The 18,275-nt window shown below is 44.8% G+C and overlaps 1 protein-coding gene across 2 annotated transcripts; it reads left to right on the top strand.

The window, feature by feature from the left end:
• Nucleotides 1-1,867: 1,867 nt before the first annotated feature.
• Nucleotides 1,868-16,793, top strand: Slamf7 (SLAM family member 7). 2 transcript variants are annotated; one of them, XM_029479565.2, is made up of 7 exons: nucleotides 1,868-1,955; nucleotides 9,905-10,216; nucleotides 11,886-12,158; nucleotides 12,371-12,493; nucleotides 13,907-14,010; nucleotides 14,927-14,989; nucleotides 16,354-16,793. In XM_029479565.2, exons 1-7 carry the CDS (start codon nucleotides 1,901-1,903, stop codon nucleotides 16,423-16,425), a joined length of 1,002 nt encoding a protein of 333 aa, XP_029335425.1. In that variant the 5' UTR covers nucleotides 1,868-1,900; the 3' UTR covers nucleotides 16,426-16,793. The 2 variants fall into 2 exon arrangements, with proteins under 2 accessions (XP_029335425.1, XP_021023829.1); XM_021168170.2 differs by lacking the exon at nucleotides 13,907-14,010.
• The last annotated feature ends 1,482 nt before the right edge of the window (nucleotides 16,794-18,275 follow it).

Here is an 18,275-nt window from a genome sequence, read left to right as displayed (position 1 = left end):
AATTTTTTTAAAAAAAATTCAACCAGTAACCTAACTTAGATGATCCAGCCCCAATACAAAAACAAAACAAAACAAAACAAAACAAAACAAAACAAAACAAAACAAAACATCTGCCAACGTGTGAAAAAATGTGAAAAATGAAGACAATATATCTCAGTGCTCTGAGGATGGCAAAGGGGGTGTAATTATAGAGGTTGCTGAATGCTGAAAAAGAGGCAGAATGTCCATAGAAGCGGGTCTCTAACACCTTTGTGGCATGTGTCCTAGTGCCCCTGTCAGCCTCCTGAGACACCATGAGGAAAAGGGCAGAAGTGAGCCAAGTTCACATTCTAGGGCACAACTGGATATGGGCTCGAATTTGCCGTTCCAGACCCCGCCCCCTTGTTCTTCGCTTTACAACTCCATTCCCAGGATTCTCTCCTGAAGTCTAGTGAGCTGGACTTTATCCACTCAGGATTCACAGCGAGCATCACTGCACTCACCTGTCAGTCAGCTGCCACCCATTCCTCCCACCCCCACCAGCCCCTCGCTTTCCTGTGCACCCCACCTGGATCTTGAAGGTGTAGCTCTTGTAAACTAGATACTTTGGTCTTGTTTTTTTTTGGGGGGGGGTTGTTTTTGTTTTTAATCTTTTTAATAATCTTCCCTTTTGATTACTTACTGTAAGCATCAGTGTAGTTGGGTTTAGGTCCGCAATTTACTGTTTGATTATTCTTTTTGTTTTTAACATTTTTCCTTTTATTTAAACACTAGATTATTTTTTTAATTTACTTCTAGTAATGCCACTGTTGAGCTTTTAAGCATTCATATTTGTATTATTTCTTTGTTTTTTTTTCTCTATCAGCCTTGTGATCACAGTCTTAATGAAGTATTTGAGTCTCTTGACTACTGAGTTATCTTTCTAAATTGTTTTTGAGACAATGTCTCAGTACATAGTCCTGGTTGGTCTGAAATTGACCATGTAGATCAGGCTGGCCTCGAACTCACACAGATCCTCCTCCCTCTGCCCCCCAAGTACTGAAATTAATGCCATGGACCGTCCATCAGTCCTGGCTCCTCTTCCTAATTTTTATTGGTATGAGGACTTCTTTAGATATGTGTTCATATCCCTCCTAGGAGGTACACATTACAAATATCTTCTCCCACTCTATAAATTATCCTTTTATTCCCATAAGAGTTTCTTTTGGTTAGAAGACCTTGCTTCAGATTTATTTTTATTGTTATTTATGTATACATGTATGTCTCTGTATGTGAGTGTGTCATGTTCTCAAGTGCCCCCCGAGAGCAGAGGAAGGTGTCAGAGCCCCTGCATCCCCCCCCCATGTCAGTGCTGGGATCAGAACTCAGGTCCTCTGAAACATTAACAAGTGTTGTTAGCCATTAAGCCATCTCTCCAGCTCCAAAAGGAGCCTTAGATGTTGTTGTCATAGGCGCTAAGCTGTAAGTTCTCAACTGGAAAATAGGATGTATGGTAGAATTTCATTCATAGAGTTCATGTGAAGAATAAATAAGACAATGTAAATATATACACTCAGCATAACACCTGGCATTTAGAAAAGCATATTAAATACTATTTTCTCCCTTCTGCCCTCCCTGCCCCCATCTAACCTATTTCCTGTTTCTGAGTCTAGAAGTAACAGGTGAAAAGTAAAGAAGGCAAACTGCTGTTTAAAAAAAAAAATCCTACAAAGTGCGTGTGATTCTTCATCTGTAATAGAAAGTAAAATTCTTAGCAGTCATTCTTTCCTTCCTTTTGGAAATCTTATCACCGTGACATAAAAAACGTGAGATGACTCACGGTAACATGACTCCTCCTACTTAATCCCAGCTGAGGACCAGAGAGCTAAGACTACCAGACTGCCTTCTGTTCACTTTTACTGACTGACGACCTGAAAACGCTATGGCTCGTTTCTCAACGTACATCATCTTTACCTCTGTCCTCTGTCAGCTAACAGGTGAGTCTAACCATACCTTACCAGGTTCTCCTGACTTCCTCATCCTTTTAACTAATCACTGATACCTGGACGGAGAAGATAAGAAACAGCTCTTGGAACTAAGTCTCTTCTGACCACTCAGGGAAGGAGTGATTGAGAGGTTGTGGGCTGGGTTTCAGGAGACCTGTGTGCTACGCTCGCTCTCTGGTCTGATCCTGATCTGTTGTGAGTTAAGTGGAGAATGTGAATGCTTCCCTGGACTTCAGAGTCTCTCTGTCTTTTAGCTTTCCCTCCTTTTTGAGGACAAATTTAGGAGTAAAGTTATACACCTGTGTGTTGTTCATAGATATACTTTAATTAAATGTCTCTAAATAGATTTGATGATTATGTATAAGAATAAGGTCGATGGAAGGAACTATTTGAATTTATTCTCTTAACCCAAGCATCTCAATCTGCCTCCATTTAGAAAACTAATTAATTATGGGTACTCTGTGTTTACTCCTATAAAAGACTGGGGAACATGATGACCCTGTTATAGGCATGACAGTCATGAAAGACTTTACTTAGTGTTCTCTCACACAAGGAGTAATGGCTATGAACATGTGCTGTTTCTCTGTCTCTCTCTGTCTCTCTGTCTGTCTCTGTGTCTCTCTGTCTCTCTCTGCTTCTCTCTGTGTCTCTCTCTTTCTCTGTCTCTCTCTGCTTCTCTCTGTGTCTCTTTCTCTGTCTCTCTCTGTGTGTCTCTCTGTCTCTGTGTCTGTGTCTGTGTCTCTGTCTATCTCTTTCTTCTCTCTGTGTCTCTCTCTGTCTGTCTGTCTCTCTCTCTCTCCCCACACAGGACCTGTCATATCTGTATATACTAAGCCTACCTGAAATAACTTGCTCCCAAGCCACATAGCATTTTCAATCCTTTGGTCGCCATAGCAGACCATTCTGATTCAAATCTACAGACTGACGCTCCTCCTTGAATTCATCGAAGCTTTGCATTGTTAGGAAGCACCTGGCCTATGTAGCTTGTCCAAAAAACAGTCTTGTTTCTAAAATTTCTCCCTGAACGGAAATGATGGTCAGAATTAGAACTTACAGGGGAGGTAGGGGAGGGCATGCCAGGGCTTTGCAAAGCCCAGGTGCTCACCTGAAATAAATGTAGCACAATGGTCTATAAGGGGGGTAGCTCCCGCAGCCTTCATGTTCTCATCAGGATAAGGGGTCCAGCAGTCTGTTCCTCTGAGTGTTTTATGACTGAGAAATACAATGGTTTCAAGGAAAACAAAGATGAGTGTGGGGTGGGGGGGGATGTGGAGGACCACTGCAAAGAACCAAAAGCAGTGCAGAGAAGGGAGTGGAGGACCAACAAGAGGCACAGTGACTCAACCAGAATGAGGCAGGCTGGCTGTGTTGGCCAAGGGGTGTGATGGATTGGTAAATATGTGAGCTCCGTTGTATGTACCCCATTTACAATGCAGTTTTCAGGGGATGTTAGAAAAGGAGATGTTAGCTAAAGGACAATACATTTCAAACCACTTTTTTTCCTATGTGGGCAGTACTTCTCACTTACAAACAAAAACAAATGTGTAAGTGATTCTATGTGTGGTCGAAGCCTCTCTGTAAGTGAGAGAGTCCCAAAGCCAGATTTAAACCTCCCCCTGAGCTCCCCAGAAAGACTGAGATCTTGAAACCCTAACTGTAGCAAGAGGCATAGGGAAAATCTCACCTTTAGCGTCCACTCAGGGAAGGAGTGATTGAGAGGTTGTGGGCTGGGTTTCAGGAGACCTGTGTGCTACGCTCGCTCTCCGGTCTGATCCTGATCTGTTGTGAGTTAAGTGGAGAATGTGAATGCTTCCCTGGACTTCAGAGTCTCTCTGTCTTTTAGCTTTCCCTCCTTTTGAGGACAAATTTAGGACATGGCCTCCCATGTCACCCTAAGTCTCTAGATGCCAGTCTCCCTGTCAGAGCAATAGAATGGAACTGGACTAATTATTACCACCTGAAGATTCCTCCCCATTCTGAGATGTTCTGTTCTTGATTTCCTTGAGGAGGGAAGCTTTGATGTGGTGGTGCATTTGTAGAATTTGTAGGACTGGGCTGGCAAGCAGTTGAGCTCTGGACCCTAAGTCCCCTCCCCTGTGTCTTCCTCCTGGGGTTCCATTCTGAGTTTGTAGCTACTGTTACCTTTGATCTTTCTGGGAGAATGTAACAAGAGGGAGGAGTGAAAAGATGAAAGGGAGCTGACAAGAGAGAGAGATGCAGTCTCATTCCACTCTGGGGTATTTCTCAGAGGTGATGATGTTCATTCACATGAGAGACAAAGGCAGAGGCAGACAGATGGTCCAGGTGGACTGCTGTGGTGCTCGAGGCTCTGGCTCACTAAGAAGTTGTCCATTCCTGTTTGGGGAACTACTTCTCTCACATGTTGCAGATGTGAAAGTAGAAAGACTGAAAGCCTTCTCAAAGCACCCTCTGCCCTTGGCTCCTGCCTCCCCACTTGCTGTCAGGCTGCTCTGTATTTGTCAAAACATTTTCAGATCCACATTCGCTCTTCAACTTCTCCGAATTCCTAGGACATGAAGGTAGTTTTCTTCCTATAAGGTTTTGGAGAACTGAAACTCAAAATAGTAAGTGAAAAAAAATCAAAACACAGGCCTCTGAGATGGAGGATCACAGCACCCTCATCTCTCAAACTGAGAGACAAACGCTGGGCCTCATGGGCATCCACCAGGAATTCTACCACTGAGCTACACCTCTGCCATTTTGGTGGCCTTGGAAAAGTCACTCAGCCCTAGTATCCTTGTTTATAAATGAAAAGTTAAGATGAAAATGAAGGAAGACTTATGTCAAGGTATTCCAGAGGTATGGCTTTGAACAAGGTTTTCAGTGAGATTTATTTCAGATAGACAGAGAAGCTGAAGCACAAAAATAGCATGAAATTAAAAGAAAGTAAACCAAAGACTGGAGAGATGGCTCAGGGGTTAAGAACACTGACTGCTCTTCCAGAGGACCCGGGTTCAATTCCTAACAACCACATGCCAGCTCACATCTGTGTGTAACTCCACTTCCAGAGGTTTTGATGCCTTCACACAGATATACATGCAGGCAAAACAGCAGTGAACATAAAATAAAAATAAAATAAGAAAAGAAATGAACTAAGGGGCTTGTCAGATAAAGGCACTTACCACCCAAGTCTGACAACCTGAATTCAAATCCCACAACCCACATAAATGTGAAAGGAGACATCTGACTCCAGAGTTCTTTTATGGCTTCCACAACACACATATCATGCATTCATGTACACACACACACACACACACACACACACACACACACACGGATCAAGAAAAAGAAGAAGCCTGGTTACTTGTCCAGTGGGTTTTGTATTTTCCTACAGCTTTATATCATAATCTTGGCCTTAAAGCTGAAGCCCCAGGCTTCTCTCAGATAGGACCATTCTAAGTCACGTGACAACTCTAAGGCAATCCCTTAAGCTGAGCGCTGTCAGACTTAAACCTCTTGGCTACTGGGTAACAAGAGAGAGATGAAGTGGACACAGAGAAAACAAGCTACACCCTTTTCTCTTGGCATGTGGGAACGTGACATCTGAGGGAGGTTGGTTAGTCTCCGGGACCCAGATCTTCAGAAGGTACTAGTGGCCATACTCGTCTAACAAACATGCCCAGCCAAGAAAACATGGCCCGGCCCAAAACTGGAAACGTACTTACAACATTGTGTGATTTGATTAGTAGCTTCACTTTGCAGTTCTCAAGGGCCAATTTTTCAGAAGAGAGTCAAGGTGCTGTGTCCAAAGGTTGGGAGTGCTTGTGAGTCTAGTCTCTAGAGCCTTGTGATTGCACAGGTCAGGTTTAGCCCTCCCATGGGATCCTCCTCACAATGAGCAAGTGCTCATTGCTTCCCTTCTCGTGTAGCACATGTAGTTGCTCAATTGTCTGTTTCTCACAACTTTGTGAATGCAAGAATCACGACCATCTTGCCCAAACCTTCAGTTCTGATTTTAGCTAAAAAAACAAAAAAGGCCTGGCATACAAGCACCTGTATGCAGACACTCACAGCCAACCACTGGACTGAGCCCAGGAACCCAATGGAAGAGCTAGGGAAGGGCTGAAGGAGCTGAAGGGGACTGCAACCCCATAGGAAGAACAACAATATCAACTAACTGGACCCCTCAGAGCTCCCTGGGAATAAACCAGCAACCAAAGAGTATATATGGGTGGATCCATGGCATCAATGGGAGGGGAGGCACTTGGCCCTGTGGAGGTTTGATGCCCCATCAAAGGGGAATGCTAAAGGAGAGAGGCAGGAGTGGGTGGGGGTGGGGGTGGGGGGATAGTACCCTCTTAGAGGCAAAGGAGGTGGGGGATAGGATGGAGTTTGCAGGGGGGCTGGGAAGGGGGGCAACATTTGACATGTAAATAAATAAAATAATCAAAAAGAATGCCTGGCATAGCAAACACATCTACTTAGATACTGGCAAACTGTAGTCATACCTAGACGTGGTAACGCTAACACAAAAACTCAGTTTCAGTTCATTTTAGGACATTATTTTTAAATGTCTGTGGTTCCTAGATCCCCTTTCCCAGCCAACAAGGATAATAAAACCAAACTGGTTGGAATTTACCAGCCCTGCCCTTTGTTCATTGTTTGGGAAATGGCAGGGAGTGATTTTCTTCAGTTAGCTTCTTTGTCCATCCTGAAGATACACTTAAGATAGAAGAGGGGCAGGAGGATCAAGAGTTTAAGGCCATGGCACTGGAGAGATGGCTCAATGGTTGAGAGCACTCACGGCGCTTGCAGAGGACTTGGGTTTCATTCCCAGGACCCCCATGGTGGCTCCTAAACAGTTCCAGGAGATCTAATGCCCACTTCTGACTTTGGCAGGCACCAGGCACACGCATGATATACATACATTCAGGCAAAACACTCATCTACATCAAATCAAATTTTAAAAACCTAAAAATTTTTTTTATTAAAAAAAAGAAAAAGGAATTCAAGGCCATCATTGGTCGCTTAATTGTATAGCAAGTTTGAAGCCTGTTTGTACCACATAAGACCCTGCTTTTTAAAAAGAAAAGAAAAAAGAAGAGGAGAACTCTGCCCCATGTCATTCTCCACTTCAATTCCAACAAGGCTCAGTGAATCTCAGCTGTTTCTTCACACCTACGCCACACTACTCACATCTGTGATGACATTAATCCTGAGAAAATAGAGACCCACAGTGGGAGAGAGAGAACAGAGGCCTTCCCCTTGGCTTACTTGCCTGCACACATGCTAACTAACACACTGAAGCCGCATTGTCACAGCCCTGCCACTTAACCACATTGCTCTGCCTTGAATGTGGTTTGCCCCGCCCATGGGTTTGATACCAGCATCTAAGTCACCACTGTGGAGAAGTAGAGGTGATAAGACCTTCAACAGATGAGGCCTCCCAGAAGGTGACAAGGATACCAGGCTGAGAGAGAATCACCGCTGCCTCCTGGCAGTAAGTGTCCTGAGAGCAGATTTGTTATAATGAAACCTTTCTGTTCTTGGCCCCGTCCACACTGCTTCTCTTTCTGTTTCTCTACCATCTTGTGACCCAACCAAGAGAGTCTTCATCAGAGGCTTCACGCATGGCATTGTATACTCAGAGTTTCAACCTCCCAAACTGTAAATTAAGTAAACCTCTTTCCCTTATAACTATTCAGCCTCACATATTTTGTTACTGCTTCAGAAAAGGATTAATATATACCACAAATATATTCCCCCAATACTCGTGTGAAAATTAAGTTACTTGAAGGTTTAGGAATTGGACCCACATGGGGCACAAGTGATACCCAATCATCAGCTGACTTCAAAATATTTACCCTTCCTGTCTCTGTTGTTGAAATGAAAACAATGAGCTCATCAATTGGTTAAAAGAAAAGAAGAAACAGAATAAATTAGATTTTTATCTGTAACTTTTCCTCATACTATTTTTACATATCTTGAGTTAACTAAAGTAAATGTGGCTTAAAACCTCCTGGCCTTCCAGTTATGGAAGTAGGGAGTGTCCTAAAAACTCATTCACTAGATCATTTGAAAATATTGGAGGAATCCAAAGTATATCTGTGTGCTGGCTGATAAATTAGAAGGGAACATGTTTGAAAATAGAAATTTGTTCCAGGAAGAGAAGCAAGTACTTTTGAATATTATCTTAGCAAAAAGTTTGTAGATCCCCCTCCCCCATCCAGACCTGTAATTAAGAGAGTAAGTAGGTCTTGATCTATAAGATGCAGGTATAAAAGTTCTTCTTCTAACAACTGTAACAGCTAAAGAAGGTCACAGGGCATGCTTTAAATTGTTGGCCCCAATTGAAAGGACTTTCGTGAGCCCCAGATTTTGTTCATTAAACTTGTATACACAACCACCCAGTCACCATCACTGGAAAGACTTAGTTTCTTCTGGAAGTTCCACCAAGAGTTCATTCTCTCATGATGGAGTCACATAACCAGGGAAAATTGCTTCAGAGTCATACTCTACATGGTGAGGTAACTGTGGTGAAACAGAAACAAGACTTTCTTGTGAAATGAAAGCCATACTGTAATCTCTAACATGCGGAGGGGAGCACCACAAGTGGTGCTCCCCCGTGGGGCAGTGGACTGAGCCAGGAATCTTGGTTAAGGTTGAGTAAGTTCAGAGACCCCAGCACCCATCTGAGGACAAGGCGTCTCCTTGCTCCCTACCAAGATTCCTGACCCTGGAGCACATGGCCACTCTCCCTACGTAGGATTGTGACCAACGGTTATGTAGATCAGAACAGCGTTCTCCCTGCTAATGAGATATCTGAACGGGTCCTGAGGGCTTAGCCAATCAACTTCCCTTCCAGGACATTCCTTCCTGCAAAAGGTATTTAATCTCTGGTCCACCCTGAGGAAGTGGTAGACACCCATTTTCCATGATGAACAGTCAATAAACAGTATAGATAAGCATACATCCTCCCTCTCATCAAGAACCACTATAGAGAGCAAGGGGGAGCCTTCTACAGAGCCCCACTGTCTAAGTCTCCCGCAGAGCAGAAGGCCCCTCCATGCTCCCAGACAATCACTGCTAAGCTAAGGACAATTGCTAATGAGCTAACCCGAACCCCCTCCCCACACTACCCCTCCTCCCACCCTGGGCTTGTCCTTGGCCTGCAGGCCCCCTTCGTTCCTGACTACATGGCAACTGGTCAGCCTGAGCCTGCCTCGTTTTTCATCCGTGCTGAGGTCCACATCCTACGCTATATTCTTTCACCCCCTGAGCTGTGCCTATGAAATTCCTGCAAGCCCAGCACTTGATGGTGGCACAGGGTAAATGCAGTCTAGCCTTCCGTGTTTCGTCTGACCAATGGAATTCTCATAACTCACTGGAAAGGTGGAACATGGAACAACACTCCCCTCGTATGCAAGGTGAGCACCACAATAGTCAGACTCACGGTTTTCCTTCTTCCTACACGAACATGTTAGAATGCAGGTAGGTGAAAACTTCTTACAGGGATGACCCTGAGTCCACTAATACATCATAAACTAGGAAGAAAACTCGCCCCAAAACATGTCAGCTATTGCTATTACTACAAACATTCTGTTTTCCTCCCATTGCCCTGATTCATGCTTGTGAACCACTGGCCCCAGGCTGGGCAGCCTAGCTTATCATCTTCAGGCAGAGCTGTCTCTGGAGCAATTTTGCAGTCCTAAGAGACCCAGATAGAAACTTCCTTTGTTGTTCCCACACAGGAACCTATCAAGGATGGAGCTGGGCTTTCAAAATTACCAAAGAGCTTGGGGGATGGGGGTATCTGAGACTGTGATGCAGTATCAGTCTGGCAGGTTCTGATCTCAACGCTTTTGTGTGGATGGGGTTCTGCTTGTATTGAACTTAGATATTTCTCAGGATTTTCCAAGGTCCCAAAGGACATAAGTAATTTGTGGCAAGAACTGACATTATGGTTTCTGTGTCTGCAGTCACAGCAGCTTCTGGAACTCTGAAGAAGGTGGCCGGGGCCCTTGAAGGATCTGTGACATTCACTCTGAATATCACTGAAATAAAGATTGACTATGTTGTATGGACATTCAACACATTCTTTCTTGCCATGGTAAAAAAAGATGGCGTTACATCACAAAGTAGTAACAAAGAAAGGATAGTCTTTCCAGATGGACTCTACTCCATGAAGCTCAGCCAATTGAAGAAGAATGACTCTGGCGCCTACCGTGCAGAGATTTACAGTACATCAAGTTCGGCTTCCTTAATCCAGGAGTATGTGCTGCATGTCTATGGTAAGCATGTTTACCTCTGATGGTAGATCGCTGGCAAATGGATGTAATGAGCATCCTGAAACCAGAGAGAATCAAGTCAAGATTGGTGATCACACAGCAAGGATCACGGGGCAGAGGACTCCCAAATGGATGACATAGAACTGGCCCATAAGGTCTCTGCATACTTTGAGATTCCATAAGAGGCTGTGCAGTATAGACAATGGGTAACCTAAGAACTGACTTTCAGCCAGGTGGTGGTGGCATGCCCCTTTAATCCCAGCACTCAGGAGGCAGAGGCAGGCAGATCTCTAAATTCCAGGACAGCTAGAGCTACATTGAGAAACCCTGTCTCAACTACAGCAGCAACAAAATGGCTATCACAGAGATAGAAGTCAAGGGTTGGCTAATTACTAAGTGCATGGCTTTAGCCAGGTTGCTTTCTTTAAGTCTTAGTTTCCATATATGGAAGAAGATAATGATGCCTACCTTAATAAGATTATTAGATACAAATTTACTATATGCCTTCCCCTATAGACTCTGAGCAATTGCGAAATAGACACAAAAATAAGGTAAGATGCAGGTACTTTGGCTCATGCCTGTAGTTATAGCTAATCTGGAGGTTGGGGCAGGAGAACTGCTTGGACTCAGGATTCAGAAGCTAGCCTGGGCAACAGAAAGAGAAAGGTGAAGAGGGAGGGAAGGGGGAAGGAACAACCACTCAGGGAACTTACACTTACAAAACAGTCACTCAGCTATCTACCAGAAGAGTTAGATGTCTTGTGCACTGACTTACAGTATCAGAGAAACTAAGAGAAGGAACCCAAGATTTGCTTGCTGGAAGTAGGCAATACACCTTAATCCGGGTTTATGGCCCAGAGAGACACTGTAGGAACCAACAGAAATCTGTAGATAATCTGCAGGCAGTCTAGCTGGGGGAGGGGGTTGAAGAGGAAAAAGGTATTTGAGCAAAAATATTTAATGGACCAAGCTCTAGGGTAGACAATGAATGCCACTCTCATCTCACTAATAAATTGTTTGCTGATCCTCCGAGCATAAAGGAATGGGAGCAAGATGGTAGGGAAAAGTGTTACTCTGGTATTATTCTCTCCTGGAGAGGAGAAGGGAAAATGTGTTCAAGAAAATCAGGTGACAAGTGATAAGAAGCCCCTGGGTAAAGACAGACAACATCTAAAATGCAAATAAGCACAGTGCTTGCCCTGAAGCTAGGCTTAGTGGCTGTCAGTTCCTGGTTATTTCTGCTGTAATAGCTGGTGTTACTCTTGCTATGTAGAGAAGAGCCAAGCAGACTTTCCCACATAATAATAAGATAATAATATTTTGCAAGGGAGGGGGAAATGCATGCCTTTCATCCTAGCACTCAGGGAGGCAGAGGCAGGTGGATCTCTGTGAGTTTGAGGCCAGCCTGGTCTAGACAATACACTTCCAGGACAGCCAGAACTATAGGACTACACACACACACACACACACACACACCGTGAAAACAAACAATTAAAACAAATCAAAAACAAAGAAACAAAAGAATAAGGCATTTTACTCTGATTTGTTGCTTCCCTACCCTTCGTGGACTCCCCAGGGAGATTCAGGTCCTGGATGTGGAAGGTTAACTCAACTCCGAGAACGCAGAGTTCAGTACTAACTTCAGTCCTTTGTTATTCCTTCTCTTTCACAGAGCATTTGTCAAGGCCCAAGGTCACTATGGATCAGCAAAGCAACAAGAACGGCACCTGCATAATCAATCTGACATGTTCCACGGATCAGGACGGGGAGAATGTGACCTACAGCTGGAAAGCTGTGGGGCAGGGGGACAATCAGTTTCATGATGGTGCCACCCTCCCCATCGCCTGGAGATCAGGAGAGAAAGACCAGGCCTTAATATGCATGGCCAGGAATCCAGTCAGCAACAGTTTCTCAACCCCCGTCTTTCCCCAGAAGCTCTGTGAAGGTGACAGTCTCCTTTTGCCAGGAGCCTCTGGTTGAAGAAATGATAGCCTTCTTTAGCTCCCAGTTCCTATGGAAACAGGCTGTGCCGACTAAAGGCTTCTGAGAAACCACCAGGGTGGGAGGGAAGTGGAAGTTAGATTCTCTTCCCTAGGTAGCTCCACCACACACACAGCCACCCTCCTCATGCCTCTACTACTCATTTTCCCTTTAAAGATGCTGCCACGGATCTAACTTCACCCAGGGGCATCCTATACATCCCGTGCATCTTAGCAGTGCTCATCCTATTTGCTGTCTTGCTGATTATTCTTCATATTAAGTGGATAAAGAAAGGAGAAGGTAAAACATGAATTCTTTTGTCTTCATATATTTTCTCCCTTTTATCCTTCAAGCAATATATTATATCTGTGTATAAGATTTCATGTTAATTTAGTATTAAATATAAAGATAAGAGGGAGTGGCCTCTTCTCTTAAGAAGTGCAGAGTCAATGGCTGGAAAGATAGCTCATTCAATAAAGTGCTTGCCATACAAGTTTAAGGACCTGAGTTCAAATCCCAGAACTCACCTTAAAAAAAAATTCCAATGTGGCAGAATGCACTAATAATCCCAGCACTGGGGAAGTAGACATAGGTGCATCCCTGGAGCTAACTGGCCAACTGTCCTAGCCTAACTAGTTAGTTCAAGTGAGCAAGAGAACCTGTCTTATAAAACAAGGTGGGCCATGCCTGAGGAGCAACACCCAAGGTTGACCTCTGGCCTTCCAACAGTGCACATGCACTCATACCCACGAGTGCACACACACACATACACACATGAATATGAACACACACATGTACATATACACAAAGAGAAGAGCACAGTCAGCTGTATGCCTTAGCTCCAAACTAGAGAGGGCATTCCTTGCTTTCTCTCCTGAAGGAGAGAAGGTGCCCCCTTCTGTCCTTTTCTCAGAAGGACATAGAGATGTGGCCTTTCTGATGACACAGATCCTACCTACATGGCTGATTCTCATTCTGTTCCTGCCTGGCAGACAATGGTCTCCCAGCCCTTCCTGTCCCCATCCCTGCCAGTGCTCCAACCAGCCTGTCTTCTCTACTCAATCAGCACCAAGACCCCCTATCTCTTCACCTCAGGCTAGACATATTCCTCTTGGATACACCTTTTTCTAACTCTCTACAGTGTGCCCCCACACTGTGTCCCAACGCCCTCGTTTGTTTCTTCCCTCCGCACTGGTACTCTCCACGGGAGAGTGGAGGGTGGGCTAGAGAGAAGTACAAATGCAGACTTGGAGATAGATCATCTTCCTCTGTCAGAGACATTCTAGAGCATTCCTGACCTCCTCTGCTTCCCACTTTGGCTACCTGGATCTCGAGGTCAAGAAGTGACATGACAGCTGGGCGTGGTGGCGCACGCCTTTAATCCCAGCACTCGGGAGGCAGAGGCAAGCGGATTTCTGAGTTCGAGGCCAGCCTGGTCTACAAAGTGAGTGCCAGGACAGCCAGGGCTACACGGAGAAACCCTGTCTCGAAAAACCAAAAAAAAAAAAAAAAAGAGGTGACATGACACAATGACTAACTTGGCCTGATTTGTCAAGAACTTCCTGCATTTTACCACTGGAAGTGCCCTGTTCTCAAAAGCATTGCCATTTCACAATGAGTAGGATGGTTAGGCACCCTGAGTAGGACCATCCAGGGCCAGGGGAGATGGTGGTATAAGAGAGGCGGCCTTTGATTCTCTCAACCTGGTTTCAGGATGTGAGGAAGACAAGAAGAGAGTGGACAGGCACCAGGAAATGCCCGACTTGTGCCCTCACTTAGAGGAGAACGCAGACTATGACACAATCCCTTACATGGAAGTGAGTCCTTGTCCAATTTTTTTTTTCTGTGACCAGTTCCACCTCTCTAAGGCCTTCCCTGCTTCGCTTGAGACTTCTCCCTACAGGCTCAGATAGTATGGAGAGCAGAAGGGGATTAAGATGTATAGTCCTAAACCTTCAGTCAGCCTGCCTCCCCCGCCCCACACACACCTTAATTCTTGTCTACACAGAAGTTGCAGCCTAGAACACCTGACTCTGACCCAAACCTGTAACACTTATGCGAGCAGTTACATGAGTCATCTTTTCCTTTTCACAGTTTATGATGGCAGTCTTTAATTCCTCACAGGAGGTGGGAGGTGCCAGGTGGGCCTGGTGTGTAGCCTAGTCAATTTCTGAAGTCACAGCTGTCTCTTTCTGTCACCCACTCCCTCTTCTCTTGTTCAGGTTACATCCTGGAGGGACTGCAAGGCTGCTCTGCATGGCCGGAACAGACTTAAACTAACTCAGGATGTTTATCTCTGATAATGTTTTTGTCCTCCGTGATGCTCCATTTTCAGTTCACTGGGCATCCTTACTCTTTCTCCAGGAGCCCTTCAACTATTGGATAGAGTCCATTTGCAACACTAGCACTATAATTTCACGTCAGCCTTTAGCCACCTTAGGACACTCACAGTTCATGAGACATATCACAACATATTTTGAAATCCATTGAAACATAATACAGAAAATAATACAGAAGAGCAAATCTAGCAAATATATGAATAAAAAGCAATGGTACTCTTTAAAAGTGATTAATATACATCTTTATAGCAGAAATGAAACAAGAGAACTTCTACTGCCCTCACCTATTCTAGAACCTTCTTTTTCTTCTCTCCACCTTGTCTTTCTTATACTTTGCTTTCTTTGGGTTGTCTCCCTGGTCTTGTCTACATGACTGTTTTGTGTTTGTTAATAGAAAAGAAGACCAGAAGAAGATGCACCAAACACATTTTATTCCACTGTGCAGATCCCCAAAGTGGTAAGAAGCTGTCCAGCTGAGCATCATCTTACTTGCCAACCCCTTTCCCTGGATCATGCTGGGGCTCAGATTTCTTAGACCAAGGGATTCTCAAGGGATTAAAACAGACCCCTGCTGGCTCCTCATGTCTGCCTTCATGTGGAGAGTTCTCGCTCCCTGCCTGTGATGCCAGAGATATGGCCATTGAGATTTGAGCATGTCTTCAGGATAGTTTTTCATGACTTTGTTTGAGGCTACCCAAAAAATATAGGCAAAAGATAAAAACAGAGTAGGGAAGGGATTCTAGATTGGAATGATAAAGAAAATCAGAAGGGTTCTGTCTAAGGTCATGGATGAGGAAAAGAGTTTGTGCTATGTCATGGATGGCGACTCCCTTTGTGGCAACTCCCAACACTCAAGAGCCGCTGGTAACCTGAGGAGGGAGATTTGCTTGCTCTGGCTATAGAACATCTGCTTTGCAGCCTTCCTCTTAAACTGCAGTTGTGGTGAAATGTCCGCAGCTTGTACTCTGCTGGAACAATGCCTTCTTCTCTGTTTTCCTTTCCTCTCCAAAACAATCAAAATGATAATGATGCTGGAGATGATTTCCTTAGTGGAAGACACACTTGTGAATTAACTCTAAGACTGCATGGCTTGCTAAGGATGGAGAAAGATAAAAACAAACAAACAAAACAAAACAAAACAACAAACAAACAAAAAACAAAAAAACATTTCACTTGGAGAATAATCTCTCTAAGCTAAAAGTAAACCGGAGGCCCTTGCATGGAGGAACTATGGGTTGGGCACCTTTAGAAAGAGCGTCTGGGATGAAACAGTTATCACAGGTGGCAGGGTGGGCTTTTGGGGTCCCACTTGGGGTTTAATAATAAATACATCTGCATAGTATAAGGCTGTTAGCCTGTTTACTGGGGCAGTTCCTCAGCTAGCCCATCAGATCAACCCACCTTCCATGTGACTCTCTCTTTCTCACTTCGCTCTACTTCCCTGACCTGTTTCTGACCTGCTCCCATCCCTCTGCCCTAGCTCCAGCCTCCAGCTCTTTATTCCTCAGCTTGTATCTAGAGCAACAATGCTATTAGCATAGTCGGAGATATTCTGCCCGCCCGCCCGCCCGCCCGACAGCAGCTTGCCTCTCTTTGCCGGCAGGTAAAGAAGCTGCAAACTTTTACATATCCTGCCAGCCTGGCACCACTCTGCAGAGCAATTAACAGTTGAGGATTGGGGAAGGGGGGGCACACACCTTCATAGCCAGCTGATGTCTTGTGTGTGTGTGGGGGGGGGGGGTAGGTTATCCCCAAACAGTCTTCTGTGAGAGATCCAGAACTCTGCCCATGTTCAGTGTTTTTCTTCATGTCTGCCTGCAGGAGAAGAGTCCCAGCTCCCTGCCTGCCATGCCACTCGTGCCAAGGTCATTAAGCTTTGAAAATGTTATCTAGATGACAGCACTCCGTCCTCTCCAGAAAAAACAAAAACAAAAACAAAGAACTGCAAAACAAACAAAACCTCACCATTCTGAGCAGAAATGAAAACTTCTGTCAAAGACTGAACGTAAATGTCTCCCTGCCAGACCCACATGTTTGCATCCAGACAGAGAAGGTCAGGCTCGAGGGCTTTCGGGGTACAATGACTCTTGGGGACTGGGATACAGCCCATTCAGACATTCTGACGAAGAATCTCGCTCTGCCCAGCCTGTCTCCGGTAACGATGAATGAGGCTGTGTTCATAGGCAGTGGACTAATGTGCCTGATGAAGAAATTTTTGAGAAAGCACAGCGTCTAGGCTGTGGCACAGCCACGTTCGCTGTTTTTATTCACATTTATAGCTGTATGTAAATAATCTCAATCATTCAGTTCCCAGATAAAAGATGCACAACCTTTTATATTTATAATAAGCCTTTATAGCCCTAGAGCTGGGCAGATGTCGACCCTCTAAGCCATTTTTGCCTACTTCCCTATCAAGATATAATTTGCCATGTTCCATCTAGGCTGCTCTTACTCCAATTGGCCCAGCCCTCATGGCCATATTTTCATGATTCCCCAACACAATGGCGTCTTCTCTCTCTACCATCTCTCTCTTCTCTCCTCACGATCCTCCTGCCTCAGATCCCAAGCCTGGGAACCAAAAACGTCACCTACCTCTCTTCTGCCCTGCTATAGGCTGCCGACATCTTTATTCACCCAATAGTTTTAAATTAAGGAGCAGGGAAACAGGGCATCACTTTGTGTAGGTGAGGATTCTCTAGTCCCAGAGGGCAACCAGACCTTGGGGACCAGTGACAAGTATTACAATGCATAGCAACAGACCAAACCTCAGCAGAACTCAAAACAAAGAAAAGGAACAGGAAGATGGGAAAAGCATGCAGGTTGATAGATAGCATGGAGGGTTTTCAAATGGGTTTTTCAGCTTCGACTGTAATGGTTAAAGGGATGAGCCCAGACTGTGCCCTAGGACAACAGAAAAGGGGCACTGAGAGCTAAACCCTGTCTTCCAAGAACCCTATTCAAAAAAGCTTTCATTTAAAAGGAAGAATGCCTGAACACAGAGTGTCCCACATTGCACATGCGGAAGTGTTTCTCTGGGTTCTCACAGTTCTCAGAGGCTGCTGGAGCCCTGACCCAAGCAGGTGTGGCTCCATCCTGGAGTAACAGCAGAACTCAGCAATGTCCACACATGCAGAATGTAAACTCTGGGGAGCCACTGAAGCTTGCACTAAGGTTCCAGGGGAGGAAAACCAGGCAACGTGTGTTGAGGTTGGGCTTTCTGAATGGACCTGCCTTGTAAGCCTGCATAAAACTATGAAGGCAAAGCCTAACTTGCAGTTTAGACTCCAGGATGCTGGAGCTGCCTAAAACATAAAGGATGCTGGAAGCTGCCCAGAACATAAAGCATCTACTAAGAAAATCTTCAGGCACTGCAAACACCCGAGAAAGAGGCCATGTGTGGTTTTGGTTGGAAGTCATGGAAACAGGCCTCCTCAAATCCATTGGAACATACATGATGATACCATGTACCCAAGATGCCAGATAACGGAGCTTCAAGGTTAATATCTCTCTGCTGAGTTTTCGCCTATCTTTGGCTCTTTCTTTGCCACGCCCCATCCCTCCCTTTTGGAATGTGAATGTTTCCTCTGCCCTTGTGCATTGAAAGTATGTGAGTTTTCTATTTTATAAGAGCTCACAACTAGGACTTTGCCTTACATCTCATAAAAGACATTGGACATTGAACTGTTATGGCTAGGGACTCTTGAAGTTAGATGGAATGTGTTTTGCATTGCGTGATGACGGCG

The sequence above is a fragment of the Mus caroli genome, unplaced genomic scaffold (assembly GCF_978045245.1).
Source record: "Mus caroli unplaced genomic scaffold, Mus_caroli_1 scaffold_1, whole genome shotgun sequence".
NCBI lineage: Eukaryota > Metazoa > Chordata > Mammalia > Rodentia > Muridae > Mus > Mus caroli.
The sequence above is the reverse complement of the archived record's forward strand: the minus strand, read 5'-3'. Positions and strand labels throughout refer to the sequence as shown.

What these genes read in the sequence shown, in the direction of transcription:
- Slamf7 (XM_029479565.2), top strand. Translation starts at nt 1,901, where the DNA reads ATGGCTCGTTTCTCAACGTACATCATCTTTACCTCTGTCCTCTGTCAG. An exon ending in GTGGATAAAGAAAGGAGAAG is followed by an intron (nt 12,494 to 13,906) that starts GTAAAACATGAA and finishes ACCTGGTTTCAG; the next exon opens with GATGTGAGGAAGACAAGAAG. An exon ending in ACACAATCCCTTACATGGAA is followed by an intron (nt 14,011 to 14,926) that starts GTGAGTCCTTGT and finishes GTTTGTTAATAG; the next exon opens with AAAAGAAGACCAGAAGAAGA.